Consider the following 27597-nt stretch of genomic DNA (forward strand, 5'->3'; position numbering starts at 1 on the left):
AGAGAGAGAGAGAGAGAGAGAGAGAGAGAGAGAGAGAGAGAGAGAGAGAGCGAATGAAAAGAGTGAAAAAAAAGGGGATACATTCTTCTCCTTCTTCCTGTCAGCTGCAGTGTGTGGGAGTGACTGTTGGAGGAGAAGAAAGGCCTGAACCCAGCCAGCTTTGCAAGCCATTAGCATATGGAGAAGTCCAGAAACCTCCCGAGCACTTAGCTAACCTAGCAGCCTTACACACACACTGTGGCAGTATCATTATCTTCTCTGCCGCTAGCCAGCTAGCAGAGACCAGCTTCATCAATGGGGACTATTGTATGAGAAGAGACCACTGCCCTTCTGCCTTTTAAACGGAGTAGCACACCAGCTTCCTTACATGGTAGGATCGGCCAGGGAGTCCTGTGAAACACATCTGAGGATAAGGATGGCTGTTGGTTGTTCACTCTGTTCATTGTTCACTTGTATCTCCTTCACTATGAGGAGGCTGTTAGTGACAATTACCAGCCCCCTTCTCATCAATTGACCCCCAAAAAGCTGTCATTTGAAGTGGCTGAGCGCCATTGGCACGAGAAGTCATTCACAGGGAGCACTTTGTTACACCACACCAATTGATGGGCTTGGGCTCTTGATTAGCATAATTTAAATGGATGGGATAGGAGTGACCTTCAGCCTTGTGTCTGTTTTCTAGGAGAACAAAGGTGGTAATAAAGACGTAGGGGATGAACTACATTGTGGATCTAGACCAGTCAGGCCTCGGGCGACCATCTGACGGAGCCTGCAGACATTTGTGACCGGCCGCGCAGACTTGATTGTTAGGAATGGCGTCTGGGTGCCACGTTGATCGATGCTTCTGCTAACTCCTCTCTGCGCTCCAGTTGTCTTTGGAAAGCGCTAATGTGACTGTGTGTTTGCATACCAGGGGGAGTACATGGATCATCATGTACACAAAGGTTTGGCCAGCCCAGGTAAAATGGTAGCTGGGATATAAGAAGTCAAACTTACATGGCGTCTATACTATGTAACCCACCAGGATGAGACATCAGAGGTTTCATCAATCTTTGCATGCGTGTATATGCATGTGTGTGTATATTCTAAATGATGCTGACACGGGCATATATCATCAAAAACAAAAGTTTTTTAAAGTGTTTTTCCTTAAAACGTCTTCGACCCGCCTCCATTTTGAACAGTTGGATCATTTTGTCCCTTTCCGGTGAATTAGTTTTGGCATTTTGGTAGTGAAATGTCATACGCCATCATTCAAAGTGACAGGACGGCACAAACTCAGTCATTTAATTGAGTCATACGATTAAATGATTTAATCATAAATCCAGACTTTGTTTGTGCAAAGGAATCCTGGAGTGTTGTGATGTTTTGATTAAATAAAACCTGACATGATCTGTTTCTTGAGATCTAGATTAGATCAGATCGTGTTATTAATGGCCTGAGTTTTGGAATTGTTTTTGGGAACCATCAAGACAGCCGTTTGAGTTATGGCTGTACGAGTTTTCCATATGAAGAGTCTAGATTCTGTAGATAGACAACAGAGGAAATTCCCGGGGAAGATTTTGCGTGTGCGCGCTCTGGCTGGTGCGTGTACTGTGCCTGTCTCTTATTGGTCGGTTTCCATACACACACAAATAAACAAGGACACAGCTGGAGCTCCGGCGCATCACAAGCCTGCTGCAGCGCATGGGAAACACAACGTCAACCTCACACTCCCTTACAGCCAGCCCTTCCTCCATGGAAATCCCCATCCTCACTGGCCAGGTGTTGGGCTAGCGTGTGTGTGTGTGTGTAATGCTCCTCATGTGAGAGGTCAGTTAACAGTCAACATGGCAGTATTTCCCAGCAGCCCTGGCTGACCTTCTGGTAGATGGTTCTGCTGCAGCACACTAGGAGGCTTTGTCCCCTCCTCCTGTCTCCTCTTCTTCTCCTCTCCTTTCCTCCTCTCCTGTCCTCTCCTCCTGTCTCCTCTTCTTCTCCTCTCCTTTCCTTCTCTCCTGTCCTCTCCTCCTGTCTCCTCTTCTTCTCCTTTCCTTTCCTCCTCTCCTGTCCTCTCCTCCTGTCTCCTCTTCTTCTCCTCTCCTTTCCTCCTCTCCTGTCATCTCCTGTCCTGTCCTCCTGTCTCCTCTTCTTCTCCTCTCCTTTCCTCCTCTCCTGTCATCTCCTGTCCTCTCCTTCTCTCCTCTCTCAATTCTCAGTGTCAGCACATGAGCTTCCCTAGGAAACAGATTCTGACAGATAAGTGCCTGGTTTTGAGGGCAGATAAGGGCATACTTTCACTTGGAACACTGTGTGGTGCGTGGGTGCGTGTGTGATGCCCTCAGAGTCTAAGATCTTTGCTGCAGTTTGTTTACCCTGCAGATCTACCTCAGCTGGCCATTAAGGAATCTGAGGGTCATTGTGTCAAACTCTCCTGGTAAATTGAGGCCATTTGGTCGGTATAAATCTGATTATCCCAGTGGCACGCTGATCCCTAGATCTGGGTGCTGAGCTCACCCCGGCCTTACTAGGTAGCTCACTAGCACGATAGTCCATTACTTTATTAGCATGGTAACACACCAGCTCATCCCCCTGGCCTAGCTAGGTAGCTCACTAATATGGTAGCACACCCTGTCCTAGTTAGGTGAGCATGGTAGCACACACTGACCTAACAGGCCGGGCTCTCAAGTTTGATCAGAAATCACTGGTATGGTACTGCAGCCTGGGCTAGTGTGGTGCTGTGTTGGTCTCAAGTCCCCTCTTAAACCGATCAGGAAAGGGAGGAGACCTCCAGCTTGCCGTCAGTTTAGGGAGAGAAGGACAGGCAGTGGGCAGAGGAGAGCGAGACAGAGGGAAGGGACAAGGAGGTCATTATGGACCGAGGGGGGAAAGAGACAGAAACGGAGAGAGCTGGAGAGGGAGGAATGGAGCGGGCTGAGAGATGTAAAGAGCGAGAGGCGATAAGCTCTGCATTCTGGAGAGGTCTCCTCCTTCATCAGATAAGACCGGCCCACGCTAGTGATGAATGTCCTAAACCCTAAATCTGACTGCTTCATATGCTCACGTCTGAATTAGAGGATTATCACGGTCGCATCTCCAGATTAGTGCGGCGTGTTGTTCCTGTTTGCTTCCTTTCATATTTCCGAGCGAACGTCATTTAGATCTGAATGATAGGGTTTTGCAACTCCCTCTCATGAGAAGCAGCATGTTAGAGAGAGGAAATATGAGGAAATATAGTGGGCCCTTTTTTTCGGCTCTCGTAGATGAAGATATGTTGAATATGTACACAGGGTTGTTGTTACGGTGTAATGTGTGAATGCTTAAAAATACCTTTTAAGTGAAAACTGTGTTTGTCAAAACCATTTTCAAGCCCGGATGTTTATGCAGAGTGTGCAAACACAAACCTCGTCAACTAAGAGCAGCTGTCTCTTTTGAGCTTCCGTTTGAAGATGGACAAATTAGCTTGCACCCCCCCCCACACAGGCACACACACACACACACACAAACACACACATTCTCGCTCTCATTCCTGATTGTCATCTTTTCATGTTTCCTCTGCTGCAGAAGGAAGATAACGCACTCTGCTTATCTCCCTCTTTTAATCGAGTTATCTCTCCCCTCTGCTTTCTGTCTCCTCTCCCTGCGTCGCCTCTTCTCCTTGGAACTGACCTTTACACTTCAGGTAATCTCTGCCATCTAAACAGTCCCTCTGCCGTTCCCTCCTCTGTGACCCGCAGGATCTCCAAGAACATCCCCACCACCAAGGACGTGGAGCCCCTGCTGGAGATCGACGGAGACATCCGGAGTTTCGAGGTCTTCCTGTCCTCTCGGACGCCCGTCCTGACGGCCCGCGACGTGGAGATGTTCCTGCCCTGCACTGTCAACCTGGACCCCAAGCTCAGGGAGATCATCGCAGGTGGGGCACGCCCACCGCGCTCCACACGCCCTGCGCTCCACATGCCCCACACGCCCCGCGCCCCACACGCTCCACACGCCCCACACGCTCCACACGCCCCACACGCTCCACACGCCCCACACGCCCTGCGCTCCACATGCCCCACACGCCCACCGCGCTCCACACGCCCTGCGCTCCACATGCCCCACACGCCCCGCGCTCCACACGCTCCACACGCCCCACACGCCCCACACGCCCCACACGCCCCGCGCTCCACACGCCCCACGCTCCACATGCCCCACACGCCCCGCGCTCCACACGCCCCGCGCTGCACATGCCCCTCGCTCTACACGCCCCTCGTACATGCTTACACTATCCACCACAACACAGACACAGACACTGCATACCATGCAACCACACACATACGTACACTAACGCACACGCGACTACAACACAGATACAGACGTTGAATACGATGCAGACCCGTGGACGTAAACCCACCAACATGCGCGCACACACACACGCAAACTTTATCACTCACCATCTCAACTGTCATCCAGTTCTTCTTTTTACCTCAAAGGCCACATCCGTCCGTAGAAACATCACAGTCCTCTCACAGTCACACAGAAGTGATGACATGACTATTCAACTGCATGTCACTGTTTAACGATTCCCAAATTGTCTTCCGACTATCAAACACTATCCTCATAGTTTCAAACTTGTAGTACAGTGCGTGTGTGTGTGTGTGTGGGCGTGTGTATGTGTGACTTAACAACCACCATATTTTTATGGGCCAAAGCGGGGATGTCACACATGTCCAAGAGAGCTGTGAGTGACGTGAAGCGTGATTGCAGTACCATGCTGTTATTGTCCCCCACAGAGAACACACTTCCAGATACAGAGACACACACACATACACATGCCGTCTGTTCACCAGTCCAGGCCTTAGTCATGCTGACCACAGAAAATACAACTCACCAAGGCCTCTGACCAGACGTAAATATAGAGGAGCTAGACTATATTTATGAGTGTGTGTGTGTGGCATTACCCCATACTAGCTTGTTTTTGACCATTTGCATATCTGGTTTCAGAAGGGTATTTTTATCTGCGGGCCTGTGCGTGTGCAGGTCTACGTGTGTGCGTGTGCAGGTCTACGTGTGTGCGTGTGCAGGTCTACGTGTGTGCGTGTGCAGGTCTACGTGTGTGCGGGAGTCAGGTGGCTGAGCGGTTAGGGAATTGGGCTAGTAATCAGAAGGTTGCTAGTTCGATTCCCGGCTGTGCCGAAAATGACGTTGTGTCCTTGGGCAAGGCACTTCACCCTACTTGCCTCGGGGGAATGTCCCTGTACTTACTGTAAGTCGCTCTGGATAAGAGCGTCTGCTAAATGACTAAATGCAAATGTGCGTGTGCTGGTGTGTGCGTGTGCTGGTCTGCGTGTGCAGGTCTGCGTGTGTGCGTGTGCAGGTCTGCGTGTGCAGGTCTGCGCTCAGCAGAAGGTGACCGGTGTCATTGCCTAGTCATCCAGCCCAGTGCCCAGCCAGTGGGTAGGCCCAGTCAGTGATACCCGCCCCTGAGCCTGAATCACTCATAAAGCCCTCATTGTGTTCACGGCAGGATTGGGTCTCACTCGGCACGTCATTCAACACACACACACTTATGACTGAGACATTCTGGTGCCTGTTCCTAACGGGCCACACAGATCCAGTCTGTTCTGCTGGCGCTGCCGCTCAGCCGGCCTCGATTCAACAGGGAGACGGAACAAAACTATTATGACTGAACGTTTAGGAGATGGGCCTACTCTCATTTCTGCCTATCTAGCTGAGTAATGTTCAGAATAGAATCATTCCTGGACCGCTCCCAAAAAGTCTTCTTGTTTAATTCTACTGCTAACAACAATGCTGGTGTTGTTCTTTTCCACTTAACTCCCTGTAGTCCCCCTTCAAATCTCAGTTCATTGCAAGCTTTTCTGTTGTTTGATTTAAAGCCCCTCAGCAGAGTGATAAGATGAGTTGTTCTTCTAAATCAGTTTGGAGTGGGAAGATCTGAGGGGCTTTATAGTTCTGGCCAAGTTCTGATCAACATCGGCGTCTCGCATAAAATACTATTTTTCTTTCTCCTCATTCTCTCTCTTTTCTTTCTTTCTCTCACTCTCCCCCTCTCTTTCTCCCCCTCTCTTCCCCCTCTCTTTCTCCCCCTCCCCCTCTCTTTCTCCCTCTCCCCCTCTCTTTCACCCTCTCCCCCTCTCTTTCTCCCCCTCTCTTTCTCCCTCATTCTCTACCCTCCCACTCCATCTCATTCTCTCCATCTCTTCCTCCCCTCTCTTCTATTTCTCTCCCTCCCTCCAGACGTCCGCGCTGCCAGGGAGCAGATGCACATAGGAGTGACCTATCCCACGCTGCCCCTGCAGGAGGCCCCGCCCCGCGCCCCGTCCATCTACAGCCAGCACTCGTCGGCCTGCTCCCCCACCGGCTCCTTTGTGGGCTCCATGCCCCCTCCGGGGGTGATGCCCCCCCAGCCACACAGCAGCTATTTCAGTGGCATGACCGGACCCCAGCACCCCTTCTACAACCGGGTGAGGTGCTCCGCAGGGCTTCAACAACAGTCCGCAACCCCGCCTCAGATAGTTCCCCGCTTGCTCCTGAACGTAGCTCACTGTGTCCTAGTCCTAATGTCAAGACTCCTCTTAGCACCGGGTGGCTTTTGAAAACAGCACCGCCTTCTAGAATGTTCCCCAATGACAGTAAACATTACAATGCTCCCTTGTGAGACAATAGACTTAATTATGCTTCACCGTAGACTTGGGTTCAGTGTCCTTACGTTAAAAAAAAATAAACACCTACCTCAGTTTGTTCCCCATCTACTGATGGTTCACTGTGAATGATTCTCTGTGTGTGATTCTCTGTGTGTGATTCTCTGTGTGTGATTCTCTGTGAATGATTCTCTGTGTGTGCGAGCTCCCTCATACGATCTCCATGGCATGTGGTGGTGTTGTTGTTGTGGTTGTTAACCCTCTCCCTGGTTGTGTTGTGTTGTCCTGGCTGTATTCCCATAGCCATACTTCCCCCACCATGTCTATCACCTGCCAAGGCAGTACGCCGGCCCCTCCCTCCTCCATGCCCCCTCCTCCCGCCCCTTCATAAAACCCGGCCAGCCCAGGGAAGCCAGCGGTGGACTTGTAAGTACTGACGTGTCAATCAGCCAAACAAGTGTTCATGGTCGTGTGTAGTGATACTGTAGATGTTAGTCGTAGTGGTAGTCAATGCAGTCACATGTACACTTTACATCTGGTCTTTTTCTTTCAACTTTTTCTTTTGTTTGTATGGCTTTATTTAAACAGGTGTGTACTTTCTACATTGATGTTTTTCTTTGTTCCTCCTCAAATGAGCCAGGTGAACAGTTAAGGATTGACAGTCTTTTGATCTGTGTCCATCTCCTTTCAGGGTCACTGTAAGATTATAATACTGACTCTTAACAATCTTACAGGCCGTGGTGAAAACCTTCTTAACTACATACACTATCCCCCTCTCTCTCCCCCCCCCCCCCCCCCAGAAGGGATGAAGTCATGTGTTATCATCCCAGTGGTCCACTTCCTCTCAGCCCTAGTTGTGATTAGCCTATCCCTCAATGTGCAGCCAAACCCACACCCTGCCTCTGCCCCCTTCTCTTGTGTTCTCTGCCCCGTTCTGTCGTTCTGTGTTGTTCGGGCCCTGGGCCCTGTGTCAGGATGTTATTCCAGAGGATGCCAGAGAGGACCTCCCCCCCTCTCCCTCCTCCCCCCGAGAGCCCTACATGGTAACCCTGCCAGCTCACAAACAGCAGATAACTAACTCTCGGCCTTGGACTTGATGTGGACTTGCCATCTAGAAGTTTCTAAACGGGGCCCGGCAGTGTCCTGTGTGTATTGCTGCTTCTGTTCCTCTCTGATTAGTTCTATGCACAACGCAACTAACCCAAAAACACACAGCAACCCAGATAACCGTTGTATGAGCTGAAGGACTGACCGGCATCCCAGTGAACTAACACTGAACTAACACTGAACTAACACTGAACTAACACTGAACTAACACTGAACTAACACTGAACCACACGCTGGCTGGACGGGCAGCTGTGAAGTTCAAGATTATCGTCTCAGCTGTCAAGACTTTCTGTCACAACAGAATTCCCCCTATTTACTAACGCCTCACCATAATACTATCTCGACATGTACACACAACAGAAATGTTGCATGTGTAAACCCAAGCCCAACATCCCAGCCACGGCCTCCTGCTCCTGGCCTGTGTGGCGGCAGCGTGCTGGGAGGGAACCAGCCACACAGAGAGAGTACCACTCTACCCCTCCACTCGCGCCCACGCCCAGACACACCCATAGAACAGCAGGGCCAGTGTGAACCCAGGTCTCATTAACACAGTCATCAGTGCTGGATACACACTGGGAAAGAGGTGCACTGTCTGGCAGGGTTTCCTTGTGGTGAGTATGAAGGGACTTGACATTGAGGACCATTCACATGCCCTGCTCAGGTGTGGGGTATCTGTTGCAGAGAATGTTCCCTGTCCAGAGCCCCAGCACGTGCGGAGAGACCCACAGAGAGAGCTCTCTGTGGGTCTGTGTTCAGTGCACACCTTTGTCACACCTCATTCTCAGACTAGCTTGCTTGGTTATCAGGACTTGGGAAGGGAGGCAAAGTGTTCAGGCAAAATGTTTTCTCTCCCAGTGTGCTTTGTTAATCTCTCCTTACCCCCTTCCGTCTCCTCTTCCTATTTCCCTCCATCTTTGACTCCATTTTTTCACGCTCTGTTCCTCCCTCATCTCTTCCCATCTCCTCGCCCTTCCTGTGTCTGAATCCCACCCTCCCAGTCTGTTGGTATAGTTACGTCTGTTTCTGTCTGTGTGTGTGTGTGTATCTGTGTGTGTGTATCTCTGTGTGTGTGCTTGCAGTGGGCGGCCCAGTGTAATTGGCTGGCCGATGGTGTGAGTGTGTGTTGCTCTGGCAGGGAGGATTAGCATGGGAGGGTGTGTGGCGGTACGGCACAATGAGGCAGGGCTTATCTCCTCCCTGAGACGCTTCCTCCCTCCCTGGCCTCTGTTTCCTCCTTCCCATCCCTCCACTCTGTCGCCGCAGCAAGCTGTAATTACAGCCTTATCACACACACAGTCTGGGGGGAGGACTCGTTTTAAGGCTTTCTTAGAATGGAAACTTCTGCTTTTTTGGGGTGTGGGTGTGTGTGTCGGGGGTGTGTCTCAACTCCATTTCTTTGCTTTCTGTTACTCTCCCTCTCCAAATATCATGCTCTCGGCTCTGCTCTCTTCTCTTTTTCTGTAAAGATTATCTTCTGAATGCTCTCTCACTGTTTCCAGAAAAGCTCAATCTCCCTCTGTCGTAATTCTTCGTCAAATAGCCTCAAGTCGTTCAGCTGTAAAAGAGCTTTTCCCTGCTGTGTACAGATAAATGTCTTATGTGTGCTCTGGTCTGGTCTAGTCTGATGTCAATATGTCTCCTGTTCGAGCTCGGATGATGAGTTCAGCATGTGACCTAATGTCCCGCTCATGTCTGTCTGTCTGTCTCTGTTTCTCCATCTATCTCTTTTCCCTAAAGCAGTTAAAGTCGCTGCCTCACAAAGCCAAGCAGGTACACATGGAGTTCTGTGGATTTCCATCCATCTTTCTCTTTCCTCTTCCCCTGCGTCACTCGACCACCAGCACTAACCCATCCTCTGCCTCCACTACCCAGCATGCATTAGAAACAGATTCCCACGTCTGCTCACTAATGAGAAGCCTTATTGTACCCCCAACAAGCTTCTCAGCACGGCCACAAGTGTGGGAGCACAGAAGTTGTCCCTTAAGCCGCCGCAGTCTGGCCTTAGTCAACAAACAAAGCTGCCGCCCAGGCTAAAACTGTCTCCATGTCGTTTTACCACGTGGGGAGGAGAGAGGGAAGGAGGGAAGGAGAGATAGGGGGGGGAGGGGGGGGGGTGGATGAATGAAGGAAGGAAAGTACAATTGTAGGACGGCGGCAGCCTTTAAGAATGAAAGCAGGCCTCTCACACGCGCGCGCACACACACACACACACACACACTGAGGTCAATAAATCAATACACGTATTGAAGGGAATTCAGATCAGAACCACGGCAGAGTCTGTTGCAGGCAGCACACCTGGTGCTGGTCCCCACACACAGGTCTTCTCCGCAGGTGCTTGCTCTCACAAAGACTGTTGGTTTTGTAGTGGTGCGTCCCCTCGTTTGTTCCCTGCCTGTGAAACCAGAAGTGCTGAATGTCACTGTAGTGAGTAGGTTCTGGTTAAGCGCCCATAACAGACTGTTCTGTTCGGAGTGTTCTAACAGTTTGACTTTGAGCTTGGAAAACCTGATTAAATCATTAACTCAAAGGTATTTGTAATTCAGGGTCTTACTCTGTTTGTGTGTGTGTCTCTCTCTCTCTCTGTGTGTGTGTGTGTGTGTGCGTGACAGGGTGGCTCCGGGGTTCCAGGGGCCCCCGTGGTCCTGCTGAGCTCTCTGAACGTGGACGTGGTGTGTGAGCGCGTCAAGCAGATAGACGGCATGGACCCCAACATGCTGTCTCAGTACACCACCACCATCAAGAAGGTGGGGCTCTCTCCCTGTCTGCCTGAAACACTTCCCATCAATTTTTTTTTTTTTTTTTTTTAAGGTCCAATGTGAGAGATCCGCCTACAGTGTCTCTGTATCTATATCCTAGCTTGTCCCGGCGTCTTACAGTCACTCTCCACCACACTTCTCACTGTATGACCTTTGACCCACGACACGCTAACATGTTCCTGCATCTTCCAAACCTCTGCTCTCCGGCCCAGGCCAACGTGAACGGGCGCGTTCTGTCCCAGTGCAACCTGGACGAGCTGAAGAAGGAAATGGACATGAACTTTGGGGACTGGCAGCTGTTCAGAGCCACGGTAAGAAGAACCCCCCCCCCCCCCCCCCCACCTCGTTAGAACATCCCCCTCTTTTGTTGAAGCTTTAGTCCTGGTTCCCATGTGTGTTTATCCTTCTCCTCTTCTCTTCTCCCACCACCCTAATATCTGTGTGCAGTTCAGGGGTTGTGTCCTTCCTTTTTATTTCATTCCTTCATGCCAAGATATCCGTCATCTTGCAATCGTCTCCGTCTAGATCCCTCTGGGGTTATAAGGAGGATTTTATAATCCGCATTACGAGAAGGCGGTATGCTGGCGGCCCTGAAATCAGTAGCACATGTAGCGGGGTTGATCAGATGTCCGTTTGTGCCTCTACAAGACGATGTTGTGTTGCCAGGATGCGGCGAGCCGGGCCATCTGGTCCAAGATGGCTGATAGGAGGATGAAGGAGGGGTATTGTCAGGGAGAGAGGGGAAAAGAGAGAGCGGCTTCCCAAGCCGAGGGATCTGAATCACTCCTAACTTTACGAGTGACTGCCCGTCTCCCTCATCAGAACAGACATCGCTGCAGTTGTTTGGTTTCCTGTGTTGGCTCCACGGCAGGTTCCAAAGGGCCTAGCTGAAACCAACAACTTTCCCCTCTTGACCACATGGGTTAACCAACGCACCTATTTGATTACCATTAATCATAATAATGGAATCATGTATTCATTTGGCAAATGCTCCTACCCAAAGCAACGTTGCAGGGGGTGGATTCAAACCTGCAACCTCAGCCATCTCATATCTCCGGTATATTGTCGGCCAATTACAAAAACCGACGCTGTAACAACCGAGTGTGTTTGACTGTGCCCCCGTGCGTGTCTCCAGGTGATGGAGCTGCGTCAGGCTGAGAGCCAGGCCCTGCAGGAGGACTCTCGGGCGGGCAGCGAGCAGGGCAGCAGCGTGCTCCATGGAGACTCAGGACCCAGGCGCTCCGGGGCCCCCCGACACGACACGGGCTTCAGCCTCAACCTCAGCTTCGAGGAGCTCAGCACCGCCGGCCTGGAGGAGCTCCCCCGAAACACCAGCAACACACACTGGCCGGTGGGGAAGCTCGACACACACAGCATATGTATATACATTTGCATAAAGCGAACTACCAGCTCACACGTTTTTTGCACGGAAATATGGCTACACATGCACAAGCATGCTCTGTGTTTGTCGGCCCGGGGTGGTGTGAAGCAGTTAAACACGCACATGTATACACGCTCAGTCAAGCAGTTACCAGAACCCGTTTTAGTCAGTGGTTGTGACCTCAACAGAAGCCTATTAGCATGTGGTTTGGGCAGAAGTGAGAACATGGCTGCACTGACCTCTTTGGGTGCAGGAAGTTAATGGAGCTCTTGGACGTGCCTTCTCACATGCGCACACACACACACACCACAACACCAACCACCGAAAGACAAGGTGTTAGAGAGCCTCACGCTTGCTATTTTTGCCCTCTATGTTCTCAACTGTCTTAACACACAAACAAGGCCACATTCTCAAGTACAACTCAGTGTAATAGTAGGTTGTAATGTTCAGTGCATAGCACTTGTAATTAATTCACTCCAAACAAATGATACATGTAAGTTCCCCCCCCCTGATAACATCCCACATCAAAATCTAATAATTCCTCCATCCCTCCCCCGCTCTCCATTCCTCTCCTCCCCCTCTTTCCCAGGCGCCCGGCCACCGCACCTCCAGCATGTCCAGTCTCAACTCCCAGGAGTCGTCCAACGACATCTGCAAGCTGACGGACAAGCACCAGGCTGAGTACCGTGATGCCTACCGGGAATACGTGGCCCAGATGGCCCAGCTGGACCTGGCCGGCAGCGGGGGGGAGAGGCCTGTCCTGCCCCTCCTCGGACAGTTCCTCCAGAACCCAGCCCCCGACGACAAGGTAGGTGGCTGTAGACAGCCTGTGATCGGGAAGGTTTCAATCCTATAAAAGGCCATATAAATACACTTGGTCTTGTGTGTATGTGTGTTTGGAAGGGGGTGGGGTTGGTTCAAGGCTTCTAGGTGTTTATAGAGACGGGTAATAACTAGCTTAATGATCTTGCCTTGATTTTGATCTAGTATTTTCTGTCTGTCTACTCTTCTAACATGTTGGTTTCACGTTTGAGGGGTAGAGAAATTCTAACTTGCGTCTTCTTCAGGCGAAGGAAGGTGCTGACCAGGAGGGCCGTAAACCCTTCCCCAAGCGAGGAGCCAAGCCCTCCGACACTCCAGACTTCCCCTGTGCAGCTGATGGCCTCCCCCTGGACCCCATCAGCGAGGAGGACGAGAAGCTGGACCACAGCTCCTCTAAGCCAGGCTCCAAGGCCAAGGGAGCTGGGCCCCTCTATCATAAGCTGCCCAGCGATGAAGACTCTGGGCCAGATGAGTCCTCTGACAGCACCCCTCTTCTCCACCAGGGCACACACACACCCTCCTCCACCACCAAGGCCCCAAGTTCCCTGGCCAAGGTAAGCCTGCTCCCCGACTTAGCCATGGATAAGAAGGACTCCTCCGACTCTGGGGTGCGCTCTGAAGAGAGCTCCTCGGTCCACTCCCTTGAGGAGGCTGAGGGCGAGGAAGAGGATCTGCAGGAGGATGTCGTGAAGCCCAGTCTGATAGAGCTGGAGCTGGAGGGTCTGGTGAAGAAGCGTGGCCTGCTGCCCAGCAGCCTGAGTGGGCTCCAGGACCCAGCCGTGGCCCGCATGTCCATCTGCTCTGAGGCAGCCTCCGAGGCCAGCCTCATGGCCAGCAGCCCCGACGAGACCTGGCCGGCCACGCCTGGGGGAGGCCTCACCAACCTGAACCGCACCCCCAGCAACACCACGCTCAACAACAACACCAACAACTCCACCACCAACAGTCAGCAGGCCGTCATCCCAGACCAGGAGACGTCCACCACCTCCTCACCCCTCAACCCCTCGGTTATCATCACCTCGGGCTCCAGCACCGATACCGTGGGCCTCCGCAACCAAAACCTGAGGGGCATCATACTAAAGAGGGGCCTCGGCACAGATGAGGCCCTGGGGGACGAAAGAGAGAGCGTCCTGTAAGGAAGGAAGGGAGTCCTACTCTGTAGGATGGGGTTGATGTTGTTGGATGTTGTGAAGTGTTTCTAAATGTGGATGTAGAGAAATCGGTAGCAGTTACATTGGTAGGACCCCCCCTTGTTGTTCCTGAATGTGAAGATTATTAAAAATATATATATCTGAAGTTGATTAAGTGGAAGTAAGCTATTTGTTTTAATTGAATAAGAGGAAAAAGTAGTAATGGTTAGTATCACAGAAAATTACCATTCTTTTTCAGTCCGACATGAAAATATTTAATTTTGGGATGAAGAAATAACAGCCTAAAACTGAAATAATTTGATTATTCAATTGTATGTAAATGATGTTTAACAACCAAGGAGGTTGTATTAATTAGAAACATCTCTAAATTCAAACTTTTTTTTATTGAGTTGGCTCTTCTGCTGTCAAGTTCACATTTGCAATTTAATGTTGTGGTGTATCTGTAGAAAACATATTGTGGAGTGTTGTGTTTTCCATGGTGGCTTGTGGAGTTATGCATTGGTGGTAAATGTACAGTGGTGTGCATGTTGTGCAGTGTTTCGTGCTTTATTTGATCCATGTGTTGCTAACTACTGCAAACAATATTGACAAAAAGATCAACTGAAAAAACTGTAATTTAAATGGTCATGCAATGTGCATCTTTTTCTTGTGACACCTTTCTCCACATTGTTACTCAAATGAAACTAGATCTGCTGCCAGTGCTGTGCTAGACAGCTGAAGATGGGGAGTTCAGTTGTAAACCGTGGTGTTGTGTGTTACTGTGACTGGTAGAAAACACAAGGGTTTCTTGATACAGTGCCCTGAACGGTACAGTGCTTTTCTTCAAGGTGCTATGTGATGATTTTTGTGAATGAAAATAAACCTATTGGATGTTTGAACTCCAGATACAATCTACAGTTGATCTCTTACTCCTATAACAGAAGGCACTAATGTAACATTGTTGCTGAGAAGGGTTGAACAACTGTCAACATCCTTTTAATCAACTTCCATGAACACACATGAAAAATACAGAGGCTTATTTAAATCGAAATAAGTGTAGTCAACTATATACTGTATTTACGACATTGTTATATAGTATATTAACTATGTCTAATAGTCAACAAACAGTTCACACAGCTAGGAGGGGTGGCATGCTTTTGGGGACATGCTCTTCTCTCCAGTAGGTGGCAGACTATCCATACAAACCCGTGATAGACGGGAAGGCCAGCAACCGTAGATGGTTTTGGATCGTCGTCGTGGGTATTAACTTTAGCATGTCGGTGAGAATTGAAGCTTTGGATGATTTAGTGAGGTATTGTCACCATTTATTTTGTCATTGTTTTGCGTAAAGTATTCCCCGAACAGCAAGTGATTACCATTGTTTTGGGGTTAGCCATAAGTTGTTAGCATTGAGATGTCAAATCTGCCCCATCTATCGCAGAGTTCGTGACTCCAACTTTTCTAAAGGAACCCATTAGTGGGAAATGAATGCACCTGATTGTAAGTCACTGTAGATGTGATAGTTGGATCGAAAATCCCCTGTTGCTTTAAGAGCAATAGTTTCTGATGACGTAGTTAAAAGGGTAATCCGAGAAAAGGAGAAAGTTGGAGGGACAACTAGTGTGCCTTGACTAATGAAAAGGTAGCCCCCCTTTATAGCTTTATTGACCTCGTCAGAACAAACTGAAGGGCGCCACTTATTTCATGCCCATTGAGGCAATAGCTTGACAACGGGTCATAAATGGCATTCCTACATCGGCCTATAGATTGTAAGTACAAATTGCTTTATATTTAATTGAGGCGAAGGATCTAAGAATCGATGTCTTCAGTGCGTTAAGAGCTTTCAGAAGTGAGTAGGCCTACCTTGAAAAGCTTTGATGCTCACCCAGAATTAACAGGATTGCCATAGCACTGGGTGACATTCTGTCAGATATCAACCAAGACTTTACCTGCTGCCCATCACTATTTGCGGTGAAATGTGGAGGACTTTTCTAAACACCTTTCATATATTAAGAACCCTATCAAATATCCCCTCCCGTAGATCTGAAGTCGACCCATTCTTTGTCCAGCGCAACTCAAGAGATAATAATGAAGCATATAGCTTATATGGGCCAGTAAGAATCTTAAATTACAGTAGAATAATCGAAGAAAATAGTGTCACTTATGCAATTTGAACGCATGATGATTTAGTACTGGATATTGTGATGACATTTTGATTGTAGTCTATCCTTCGTCACACTATAGCCTATCTCTCAAACCCAATTTTCTTCACTTTCTCTTAAGACTCTGGACTGCAATGAGATGCTCAAATAATGCATTTGATTTATTTTTTTGTATAAAAAGGTACAATTTACATTATTACTTTTATAAAAAGTCTCAGCATAATTAAGTACAGCATTACACTTTTGCAGAAATTTGCAATTCCTGCAACTATACAAGATAAAACTCCGGAGGAGTTAACAAGGTTTCACTCATTCATTTTTTTCTTTTTCATTTCTTTTTTTTTTTTCTTTTTTTTTTTTTACAACGTCCAGTCCTTCATGTGCCAAAAGAGTAACAATTCTGACAAGACAGACTCAGCTTTTTACAGCAACTAACCAACTTGTATTCTATTCACGTTCCACCTCCGCAAAAAAAGCGAAGACTTCAAGGAGGGGGGAAATCCTTGTGACAATATAATCTCTTCTGTTTTCTCCCATTCTCGGGAATATAGCACGCCTTCCATTTCAAGAAAGGACAAAAAAAAGTCTTAAGATAAATAATATGAGTGCCCGAACAGAAAACACATCACATAGATTGTCCTTTATAAGCAAAGTCTCTTGATTGAGTTAAAGAAAAAATCCAGACCCGAGGACCAAAACTGAGGGGAAAAGGCCTGTTCCCAGGTCCCGTGTGTTCTGCGTCTTAACCAAACACCTGCAAAAGATTGAGAAAGAGAGGCGTGTTTAGAAAATGCAAACAGGGCAGAGATCCGGACAGGCTGGCGCCAGAGAGGAAGCCGCAGTTTTAACATTTAACCAAACACTCAAATACTGAGCAAACCCTGGGCTCCAGATGTACACACAGACACACACACACACACTAACGCTGCACTGGGCACTCTCTCACAACTTCAGCCTACAATCTGGCAAAGAATCTGCGTAATTGCTGCTCAGTCGGCGCCTACCCTCTTCTTGCACCAATTATCTGCAGACATCTAGTATAATCCAAACAACTATTATTATGTGTTCTATTACAGAAGCTATAGGCCTAATGAAACACGAGCGGCTACGTGTAATGGCGCTATTACGACGAAGATAACGATTATTTTCATATACAGAGCATTAAACAAGAGGCCTTGTTTGAAGCAAAAATATTCATTTGCAATGCACGTATAGCACATTATGAATCGATTAGCATCGAAAGATGGAAACACATTCGGCGAACTGACGTATTTATGTACCATTATTGTGCCCGATGGGGTCTGACAGACGAGAATCTGGGCAGACAGAGCGGACAGGAGGACAGCCTACTTACCGCTTTAACGATGAAGAGTCCTGCTGTCATCTGTCAGCAGCTCTCCCGGGAACTCCGGGGACTGAAAACAAACAAACAAACAAACGTTAATTTATAAACAACCGCATTACATTAGAAGATGTATGTGATAATGTAGACTACAATGAAAATGTCTCCGCCTCTCAACGTCGATCGTAGACAAGATGCCATTCTCTCATAAGACCAGATCAAAACGCATTTAAAATATTCAGGTCCTTTGTATTGAAGGAAAACTGAACCACTAATGTGTGCACCATAAACAACCGACATCGTATGTTTTTGTTAAATAGATTTACCTGTAATGACAAGATGCTGATATCTGTGTTGAGAGTTGTCAGCGGTGTTCTGGACGTCGCCTGCCCCGGCCGTGGGTGATGGAGGCTTGTTATTGCGGAATTGGAGTCAAGTGCGATCTGCAGGTCCAGAATGTAATCGATGACATGCTGCAGGATTTCCATCTTGCTCACGTTCTTGTTCTGGGGGATGCTGGGCACGAGCTCCTTCAGCTTGGAGTAGCAGTCGTTCATGTTGTATAGCAGGCTTAACGGGTCGTCCACGGGGGTCTTGCTCCGTGAGATTCCGAGCGTGTGATCAGACAGATTCGCGCTGTTTATCCGGAAAGACCTTACTGGGCTTATTGCTTTCATGTTGACACTTCGTACAAGGCTGTCAGTGCTGGCGTTGAAAGGTTTGTATCAATGCTCGTTCCTATTCCTTCCAGACGATCGTTGAGCGTACTGACTGGCTTTCAGCGCTGTCATTGCGTTTTATATAGCAACCGCTCAAGCTCGCTACGCAGGGCTTCGGAGTATTTTGATTGGATAGACAGACGACGTCAGTCACCATTCTCAAGCTGCCTTATTGGCTTATCGTGCTCGACACCTAAAATCCCTCCCTTATCTACGGAAAATTGAGCCCTTACCTGTTTCTGATCAAGAAAATTAATGATTCCTAATTTTGCACCAGGCGAATGTCAAGCCGGTGCGTGCACTTTCCGGAAGACTGATGGTATTTGAAGATAGGGTGGAAAAGTTCTATTCAAAAGCAGAATTTTTTTTTTCTTTCTTTTTTTATAAGAAAGTTATACAAAGAATAACATCTACGCTTCCATACGCAAGTCACTACCCACTGATTAATTTATGTGATTAGTAAAATTGTAATTGGAGCAAATGTAACCAAGATTAATACGGCTTCCTCCAACATTCCATTAGTTTAAGTGTGAAACACTCGTGTGGGGTTGTGCAATGGCGCTGTATCGATAATAATTTGGTCTCTAATTTGAAAACTGTCTTTTCGACTGCAAAACTATGTAGACTATGACTAGTGCATCTACAAAATGGCTGTAGGCTATATGTTGTTTTCATTTAATTCCTTAGCTCAGCCTTGAATTTGGCTTCTGACAAGTTTGTTTATAAGTGTGCTGAATGGATGATTTGCGTGTTTTGGGAACAATAAATGGCACTCCACACATCTGGACCACTGAATGTGGAGTGAATGAATTGTATCATCCGGCTCTGGAAAAAGTGACAGGATATCACTAAAATTGTAATCTTAAAAAGGGAGTAATATGTGCATGATTGAACGACATTGTGTGCTTAGAGCAACTTGGAAGTGTCATGGTTTGGGAACATCACGGATATGTGAAAGAATGGCCTCCATCTCTGTAGGCTACGTTTCACAATGGGAATACATTGGCCACCATTGACCCTGCATTGTTATTCGTATAAATTACACGCTGCATTCTTTTTCTGGTGTGGCGCGCATCGGGACTCCTTGGGGTGCGAATGGATGCAGCACATTCCGGTTGCTCCAGGGCTGTTTCGGGCTGTCATGATGCTTTTATTGCTTTGCGGATGAAATGCGTTCATAACAAACTGCATTTCTACAGCAGACGTGAGCGGTCGCAAAATTAAACCTCCAAAGGCCTACTGGGAAATCTGGTGCTCATCGGGGTAATATAAGCGTCAATGTTGAATTATGTAGTAGGCAGAGTAAATACACATATTGGTCCACTGTACATTAGTGTGCCTACGGGCATTTTAGACTAGTTTTGCGTCTTACAGAAAATAAGGCAAACCGTTATTGCCATCACAACACTGTTCGCCTAAAAAGAGAGAGTAGCAGACTTGATAGGCCTATAATTGGCTAATATTATAATGTAAATACAGTCTGAATGTATATATCTTGCAAAGAGAACGCCCTGTACAACGGTTGGGTTCTGTTCGGGTTTAGACCGCAGTTGAATAGTCCTTCAGTTCAATTTTACGCACAGAGTGGCACAGTTTTGCAGCTTCAGACACTGGTCTGCCTATTTGACACCCTCTATGCATTTCTAATGTGTTCACGAATTCTCGCAGTGGTGTCCACATCTGGTGCAATCGGATTTTTCCATTTTCTCTCCTCTTCTTTTTGTTCCCCCAGCTGTGTACATTTCGCATGACACCCTGACTGATCCCTGACAGGTGATGAATTGGCACCGAGCGGGCGGCAGTACAGAGCAGCGCCGCAAGCCCATACTCTCGCAGACTCTCTGGCGCCTGCCTCGTGACGTCACCCATTCACAGCAGTCCTCCGGGCAGTCCTCACGGCGCCGCTCAGGCGGCTACCATGGCGACGGGAGCTGTCAGTCAGCGCAAGGTCTCCGCTGATCAATGGGGCCGAACACTGGGAGATCGGAATTTGATTCGTCACCTCGGTCTTTCTGTGCTCCGGGCCCCGCACACCTGCATCGATTAACATGTCTAAAGTTTCACTATGCTTGGAAAAGTATCTTCTTGTTTTGCAGATGTGTAAGAATAAACAGGCTCAGTTAGGTTACTCCTACAGCATAGCCTAACACAGTTGTTAAGAGATAGGAGAACTGCTGTCCCGTTGAGATCCGTGCAGTTTTTTTTCTATTGCAAATTCATAAAAGTTACTTGTAAAATAAATCCCTGCGACATTCGAAAGTTCGACAGCAAATTGATGTCCGCTTATTTGAATAAATAAGCTATTAGCCTATAGCCAATTTCCATACGACAGAAGTAGCCTAGTAGGCTATTTGTCATGTCTTCCCAAAAGTATTCTCCCACCGCGCTAAAACAAACCGAAGCTTAAGTTTCAACTTTCATCTCTCGGTCACAAACCTATTGGTTTGGGTTAAAGAGATAAGGTTTTGGGAAACAAAGAGAGCCTGCCAACTAGTTGAAGTGAGCCCTGCAGACCGGCGTCGGAAAGTCTGTGCCTCCTACTTCAACTGTTGATCCAGCTCTTCGCAGCTGCACGTCCTTGCAGCTGCACTATCTACACGACCACACTAGCATGTTCTCCCAAAACGTTTTGTTTCACTCAGATACCTCGGGATTTTTACAACTTCATTTGGGAGACCTAGGATAAATGCACAGCTATTTTGTCTGCATCTTACTTAAAGTTTGACTGAATATTAGCCTACTTTTACAAGTTTTAAAATGAGAAGGATGATTACCTGCATGAAAAGTCGCCAGTCAGAACCTTTTGGCCACAATTACTAGCCTATATGACTATAGATAAAGTATACTAGAATAAGTGCGTTTGTTTAAAGAAGTTCTTATATACAATTTAATACTCAAAACTAATCCTGATTCAAAATGTGTCTCAAGACTGCAGGAAGTCTAAACTGTGCCTTTGTTCAAAACCTGTTACTCCTAGTTCCATCATCCCCACAGAGCGAATTAGTAACCAGAGTAGCTGACTGGCTCTGAACAAATTCTCCATTCCCATCGCTTACTGAAATGTGGATCCATTTCCCTCGGTAGCGGTTTGCTGCGAATAAGTTTCATTCCCCTTCCCGATAAGTTGCCTGTAAAATCATAGTGCGCTGTCGGTTAAGAGGGTACCACGCTCCTGTCGCGTGCTGCAGTGTACATAAAACAGTGGCGCGCGACTCTTGTAGCAACATCGACCTTAGGGGCGGGGCTTTCATGTGTTTCTATTGTTCGACCTATAAAAAAGGGTATTACCCCAAGTACCCTCAAACTTCAGTAGCTTCATTATCGTGTGACGCGCATGATGCTTTTAAGAGAATTTAAAGAAAAAGGCGGGACTGTTGGCTTTTCTCAAATACATTAAATCAGCAGTTTAAGATTCTCATACCAGACAGAACTACTGTGTCTCCTCTATGAGGAACAGTATCATTCAGGCAATTAACAATTAGACTACACCCAATATCCTTTTCAAAGTTGAAAACAAATTAAACAAATCAAACTTCGTAAACTCACATTACTTTCCTATGATATTTGATTCCACTGCTCTCTTTCTGAAAGCAGGACCTGTAACTCCATAGAGACAGCTGCTGGTTTGGAAAAGACACCCCCCCTCCCGCCGCCCCTCCCCCCTTCCTTTCTCCCTATCCCTCTCTCTTTCTCTCTCTCTCTCTCTGGTCCAGCTGGGGGTCTCTGTTTGACCAGCCATTCAGGCCTGGCTCCATTGACATGTGAGAGCCTGCAGCAGGCAGCACACAGAGGCAGGCAGGATGCTCTGAGAGCAGCAGAGCTGCAGAGATGTGGCCAGATTGGAGAGGAGACAAAAGGCCCCTGGCTTCATGAGGCTCAGCCTTCTGGCTGAGCCTGGAGAGGCCACTCCAGCCCCTGAGTGACTCGAGAGTCTTCCCTCACATACTCACTGCTACTGGCACACTACTGGGATGTCTGAGGAATGGAGAGAGAGGAAGGCTAGATAACAACAATTCTCAGGCCTGGCGTGAGCGTGTTGGTGTGTGTTTGCGTGTGTGTCTTATGTGCGCGCTGGTTTCTTTCAGTTGCGTGGATTCAATGGTGGGGACGACCAGAACCTTTCCTGCGTGACCTTTGTCTTGTCACCTTCCTGACATGAGCGCACCAAAACGTTAGTATCTGCCTGGTGAATCTGTGACACCGGTGTCATTTCAATCCCAGGATGTCTCCTCTCAACTTCCTCTGTTCCAAGGGGAATTGAGAGTGTGCATGAGACCTGAAACCAGCCTGTGATACTGCCTCACCCTCTGTCCCACCCTTTGTGGATACTGCGGTAGCCGCCTCCATATCTTAGGCTGGAGTCTTACTGCAGCCTCCCCAGGCCAGTCTCCGCTTCCCTTCCCCGACAGCCTATCTCTCTGCAGCAGCACAACTTACTTCCTTCTGGGGCTCACCCGCAGTCATGTAGCTCTTACTCAATCGGTATCTATTTATACAGGCCAGAAGGAAGAGAGAGTTAATGTAGGAAACAAGCCTGGCTGTGTGTGAGCGCAGCGGGGAACAGAGAACAGGTCAGGACAAACCGACACAAATTCACGGCCTCGTCGCCGTTTGTGTGTCATGTGTTTATATCATCTGTTTGGTTCTCGTACCATGTTTTGAGGTGAAGGGATTTTAATGTGTGTATCCTCTTTGACTAAACATCCCATGACCCCACAATGAATAATGTGAGGATGAAATCATGTTTAATGCAATACAGCGAGAGCAATGGATGGTTAAACCGTTCTCTTTAGGACCTGTATGTTATCACCCAGCTTAAGCTATCCAGCTGCAAGCTCCACGTACAGCCCAGTTAGTTGTCTGTCTTGCGGAAGCTCTCCCAAGGTTTCCCGCTGCTCCTCTCCACTCAGCCAAAGTGCCGGCGTGGGACATTCAGGTGATCAGGTGGGTGACTGTGAGCCAGTGCTTTTTATCTGATCACAACAACAAAGGTTTCATGTACCTAATCCTCTTAAGCCTCAGTCCTTCACAGCCGTCCTCGCTCCCCCTCACCTCTTCTCACCCCTCCTCACCTCTCCCTCGCCCGTCCCCGTCGCTCCCTCCCCCTCTTCCCCTCGCTCCAGCAGGATCAGATGTAAAGGCCGAGACACTTTCTCAGGCCTTTCTCCTTTGGCACGCATTCAACACCCTATTACTTTCTTTCTCTCTCTTTTCTGTCTCAACACATCACCATCACCATCTCTCTCTCTCTCTCTCTCTCTCTCTCTCTCTCTCTCTCTCTCTCTCTCTCTCTCTCTCTCTCTCTCTCTCTCTCTCTCTCTTCGTCTCTGTCCCTCTTTTCCTTCTGTCCCTTTTTCTTTGCCCTTTTCTCACCAAGGGTATCTGGGGCTCAAAGCGCTCTGGAGTCTTTGAGCAACAATAGCTCGGTCACATTTGAAATAAAGATCTCAGTCATTGAGCCTCTGTGGATGAACCCCATTTGAAGTGAAGCCTCAGTCTCTTTATCAACAATAGCTTCGCTCCACAAGAGCGTCACAATTAACCGCCTGTCCTTTAACCATGAGGGGGGAGGGAAACTGTGCAGAGGGACATTGATCTAACTGGACACCCCATTTCAATCACAACAGTTATTTGTCGTAGGCACTTTAAGGGTATTGTCATAACACATTTACATAATATTCAGGAAGTTTGTCGGACATTGTCACACAAACTAGCTCACTTGTATATTCTTCGACTGATTAGAGACACAGCAAGCCAGCAGACTAGCTCAGGCAATAATTTAAGCACTACTTCATATCAGCAATTCTCTTAAACTTTTGAGACCATTAGTGATATTAAAATGCTCAGTTGAGAATACAGGCAGTCTCTGTGTGCTTGGGGACAAGCCGGTGTGTTCCTGTTAGTTTTATATTATTGGAACTTATTAGAGTAACAAGCTAATGGAATTAAGGTGCTGGGTTTCATGTACGCTTGCCAAGACTGGGCATTAAAAGGATGTGTGCTGAATAAATAGTGCTTCAAGTAGATGAGATTCCAACCGAGGAGAGATTGGCATGTCAACGCATTCTAGTTTGGCTGGGCTCGGCAGCTACTGAATGTTTCAGGTGTTCTGGTGGATACGGCTGGATCGAGGTATCTGAAAAGATTCTCTGCACACTTTAAAAGAACTCTTCAAAATGGAAAGTAGAGAATAACCTTCAAGATCTGCAGCTTCCTTTTTTTCTTCACATGGGGAGCAGAACCCTTGCAGCACTTCAAAAAATGACAGTTGGAAGAACCCCTAACTCGAACATTCTTCAACAAGACTAGTTCTTTTCCCCTTTTCTGCGGCATCTATATTTACTAGCTAATTATGTGCATGAAAAGCGAAATCAAATGAAATCCAAATATTTACCAAAATAAACCCTCATTTTGTTTCTGTTCCCCATTGCACGTGCCAGAACTACTCTTCTCGATTACAGATAATTCATTTGATGTTTGTATTTGTTAGTGGATTAGGTAGGAGGCGTTGCTGTTGGCCCGTGTAGTAAAACGCTCTCATCTGTATTTTAATGGACTTAGAGGCAGTGGGAGGATGTGGCTCTGTGCCACAATTTCACAGAGAAGAGGATCACATGTAGCAGGTAATCTATTTGTGAGAGTGTTTTATCCGTATAAATGGAATTACTGGAATGGTTTGACGCATTAAAAGCAAGCGGCGCCTGCCTGCCAGTTCAGGGGAGGCATATTGGATTGGCTCTAATTGAGATCTTTGTGTAAATGTTTATGTGGCGTAATGATGCTGAAGTGGGATAAAACATCTCCATGGATAAAGGGGAAATATTGGTTGGAAACAAGAGCCTATGTGGATAGACCTTTGATTGGATTCACAACATTCACACAGCATGAAATCCAACATCTAAGAGCTGAGGAGGAGAGGAGCTATAGGGGGATGTCCCTGGCAGAGCTACTCCTCCAGAGTCTGGTTGCATTTCACAACATTTATAGATCCAAGTTAGCTTCAGTTTGCGAAAACCCAATACTTTTCACTCAATATTGTAAAATCCGGCTCCCTCACACCCCCCTCCCCTCCCCAGTGTAACCCTCTCTCTGTGTGAAACAAGGGATAAAAGCCAGTCTTTTATCAGTGAGAGCAGCAGTGTTGACATTGCGCTGGTACCTAATTAGGTTAGGCCCTGCTCAGCATGCATGGTTAACTAGGCTGGCCCGGGCCTGGGGCTCTCACTGGCTCCCAAGGTGACTGTTGAAGAGACTGAAGCATGCCCCCCCCCCCCCCCAAACACCACACAGCTACCCTGCTAAATGTCCCCTCTATTATGTTTAGAGAGGCACTATGCTTCAAAAGCAAATTGTACGTTTTGCATAAACTCTGAGGGACAACACTGCTACCCAACTACTGACAGTGGTAGAGGCCACTGGTTCAAATCCCCCCAATGTACGTTGCTTGGGATAGAAACGTAAATTCAATGAAAACACTAAAAAGACCAAAAGCGTGTGCTAAATGAACACGTTGTTACGAGCAAGTTAACAGTGCTTTTAGACCAGCCCCCAGTCTAGTAACAAGCATCCTGTCAGTCTCAGTTTCCCTGGCTGCAATCTCAGGCTGACCAGCTCATCATGGAAAAGAGGAAGTGAGACGTGAAAAGGGGATGTGGGCGGTGCCTCTCCTTGCCTGTCCAGTTGCACCTCTCTGCTGTCACATGGTGGTCTGGACGCTTCTGGCTGCAGCTTGAACTCTCAGATCCCCATGATGGCAGAGAACAGGGCCTCTCACTGCCCTGCCAGACGTAAGCTTTCTCATTGTGCCACCGCTCATTTACGAGGCAAGCTTGTAAATGTTCCATCGAAAGAGAAAGATCCTCATTGCCCATTGGACCTTGCTAACCAGTGGCATGCTGGTGTTGTATGTGGGACTCCTGTGGTGGATGGAAGGAGAGTAATAATATGAAGAAGCAGGCCACATTCCAAATGACAAATTAGCCCCTCACAGACCCGAGTGAATTATGAGATCATTTAGATGGCCAAGAGAAGGAGTGGGGGTATGGAGGGAGGGAGGGAATGATAGAGAGGAGAGAATGAAGAGGCTAGACTGGAATCCCTCTATAGAAGGATTGAGCATTTGGAGAAAAAAAAAGCAGTGAAGGAGGCGTGGAGAGCTGGTGCCCAGTGCCTTTCAGGGGGTGCTGGTTGAAACCAAGACTTCATTACCATGTCAATCCTGGCAGAGGCCGGCCCCGGCCAGAGCCCAGCAGTGGGCCGGATCCATATGGTGCCCCCGGCTCTGGGATGAATAGTGAATGGGTCGGCTGCTGCTGGAATCTGCCTGTGGCCTTTGTGAACAGGATGACCAAAAACAACAGGGAGCTCTGCAGATGGCCCAGGCTATAAATAGGTGGCTAGTCTATCTCCCTGCTGCCAACCCTGCCTATCTCCCTGATGTACTCTGCTGTACTCTGCTCTGCCTCTGCCTGGTTTTCTCTCTACTTCCCAGGCTGGGCTTAGCTCCATTCTGCGCTGCTCTGTTCTACTCTGCTCCAAGCCATGACGTTCTGCTCTGTTCTGTTCTGCTCTGTTCTGCTCTTCTCTGCTCTGCTACTTCTCTACTCTGCTCTGCTACTTCTCTACTCTGCTCTGCTCTGCTACTTCTCTGCTCTGTTCTGCTTCGTTCTGTTCTTCTCCTTTCTGTTCTGCTCTGCTCCGCTCTGATCAGTGATTACAAGTCCCTGGTAGCTGGCTGCATCACATGCTACTCTGTGACTAACTCTGCCCCTTGGCCAAACAGTAAGAATCCAGTCACGTATAGTCATGGATACACAGCAAACAGTCAAACAGGTTTGGATTAGTGTAGTGCTCTTTGTGTGTTAGGGTATTTATTTTTGTTTGTGTATGGTGTGACACTATGGCTGAGCCTTGGTGTGGGGCCGAGGCCAGGGCTGAGGCTGGGAGGTTGAGCAGTTAGCATTTGAGTCAAAACGTCTCACAGATGTACTTTAAAGCGAGAGATAAATCCCTCCCTGCTTGTCCAGATTGAGGGTCCTTTGTCATTAAACTAAGCCTGAGCACAGCAGTCCATCTGGACGCGAATGTGTGTTTGTGTGTGTATGTGTGTGTGTATGTGTCTGGGGATGTGTCTGCAGGGCTGTAGGACAAGGTTTGGTTGCACAACCCTTCCTTTTAAAGTTATGCTGACTGCGGAACTGCACTGGCCTCCTGCACTTACTCCGATGGCACACACACACACACACACTTGGCCAAGGGCCTGCTGTAAATAGAGGTGTGTGGCTGCTGTGTGTGGCTGTTCGGGGCCTGAGCCTGTGCCTTGCTGTCTCTGTGTTCCAGCACCTAAGATAATCATTAGGAGTGATGTTCTTCAGATGGAGCCCAGTCATAAACAGGACGCCAGCCTTGCACGGACGCCGCGCGTCTGGACCACACACGCTCCGGCATCACTCAGCCACTCCTGCGCACGCCAGACAGTGCACTCAGACAAGATGGCACCTGGCTTGGCACACTCTACCAGCCGTGCATAAACCAGCCAGGGGTCCTATGTTTTACCCAGAG

The 27597-nt window shown here is 48.1% G+C and overlaps 2 protein-coding genes across 2 annotated transcripts in view; one reads left to right on the forward strand and one right to left on the reverse strand.

Annotated features, from left to right (window-relative positions):
* kidins220a (kinase D-interacting substrate 220a) overlaps positions 1–14717 on the forward strand; it is a 39136-nt gene extending 24419 nt beyond the window's left edge. The window contains 9 exon segments of the mRNA XM_062468876.1: positions 3711–3889; positions 6214–6440; positions 6921–7043; positions 7592–7660; positions 10334–10468; positions 10693–10791; positions 11616–11831; positions 12451–12669; positions 12929–14717. Coding sequence (XP_062324860.1) covers positions 3711–3889; positions 6214–6440; positions 6921–7043; positions 7592–7660; positions 10334–10468; positions 10693–10791; positions 11616–11831; positions 12451–12669; positions 12929–13819 — 2158 coding nt within the window. The 3' untranslated portion in view covers positions 13820–14717.
* A 1396-nt stretch (positions 14718–16113) lies between these two features.
* id2a (inhibitor of DNA binding 2a) lies at positions 16114–18099 on the reverse strand. Its single transcript, XM_062468898.1, has 3 exons — positions 17644–18099; positions 17330–17390; positions 16114–16729 (listed from the first exon to the last, which is right to left on the reverse strand). The coding sequence occupies exons 1-2, from the start codon at positions 17992–17994 to the stop codon at positions 17334–17336; spliced, it is 408 nt and encodes a 135-aa protein (XP_062324882.1). The 5' UTR covers positions 17995–18099; the 3' UTR covers positions 16114–16729; positions 17330–17333.
* Between the last annotated feature and the right edge of the window lie 9498 nt (positions 18100–27597).

The sequence above is a fragment of the Osmerus eperlanus genome, chromosome 9 (assembly GCF_963692335.1).
Source record: "Osmerus eperlanus chromosome 9, fOsmEpe2.1, whole genome shotgun sequence".
NCBI classification, from domain to species: Eukaryota; Metazoa; Chordata; class Actinopteri; order Osmeriformes; family Osmeridae; genus Osmerus; species Osmerus eperlanus.

Coding starts and splice junctions, on each gene's coding strand:
- id2a (XM_062468898.1), bottom strand. CDS start 17,994: ATGAAAGCAATAAGCCCAGTAAGGTCTTTCCGGATAAACAGCGCGAAT. Junction 17,391..17,643: donor TCAGCATCTTGTCATTACAG/GTAAATCTATTT, acceptor GTTTGTTTTCAG/TCCCCGGAGTTCCCGGGAGA.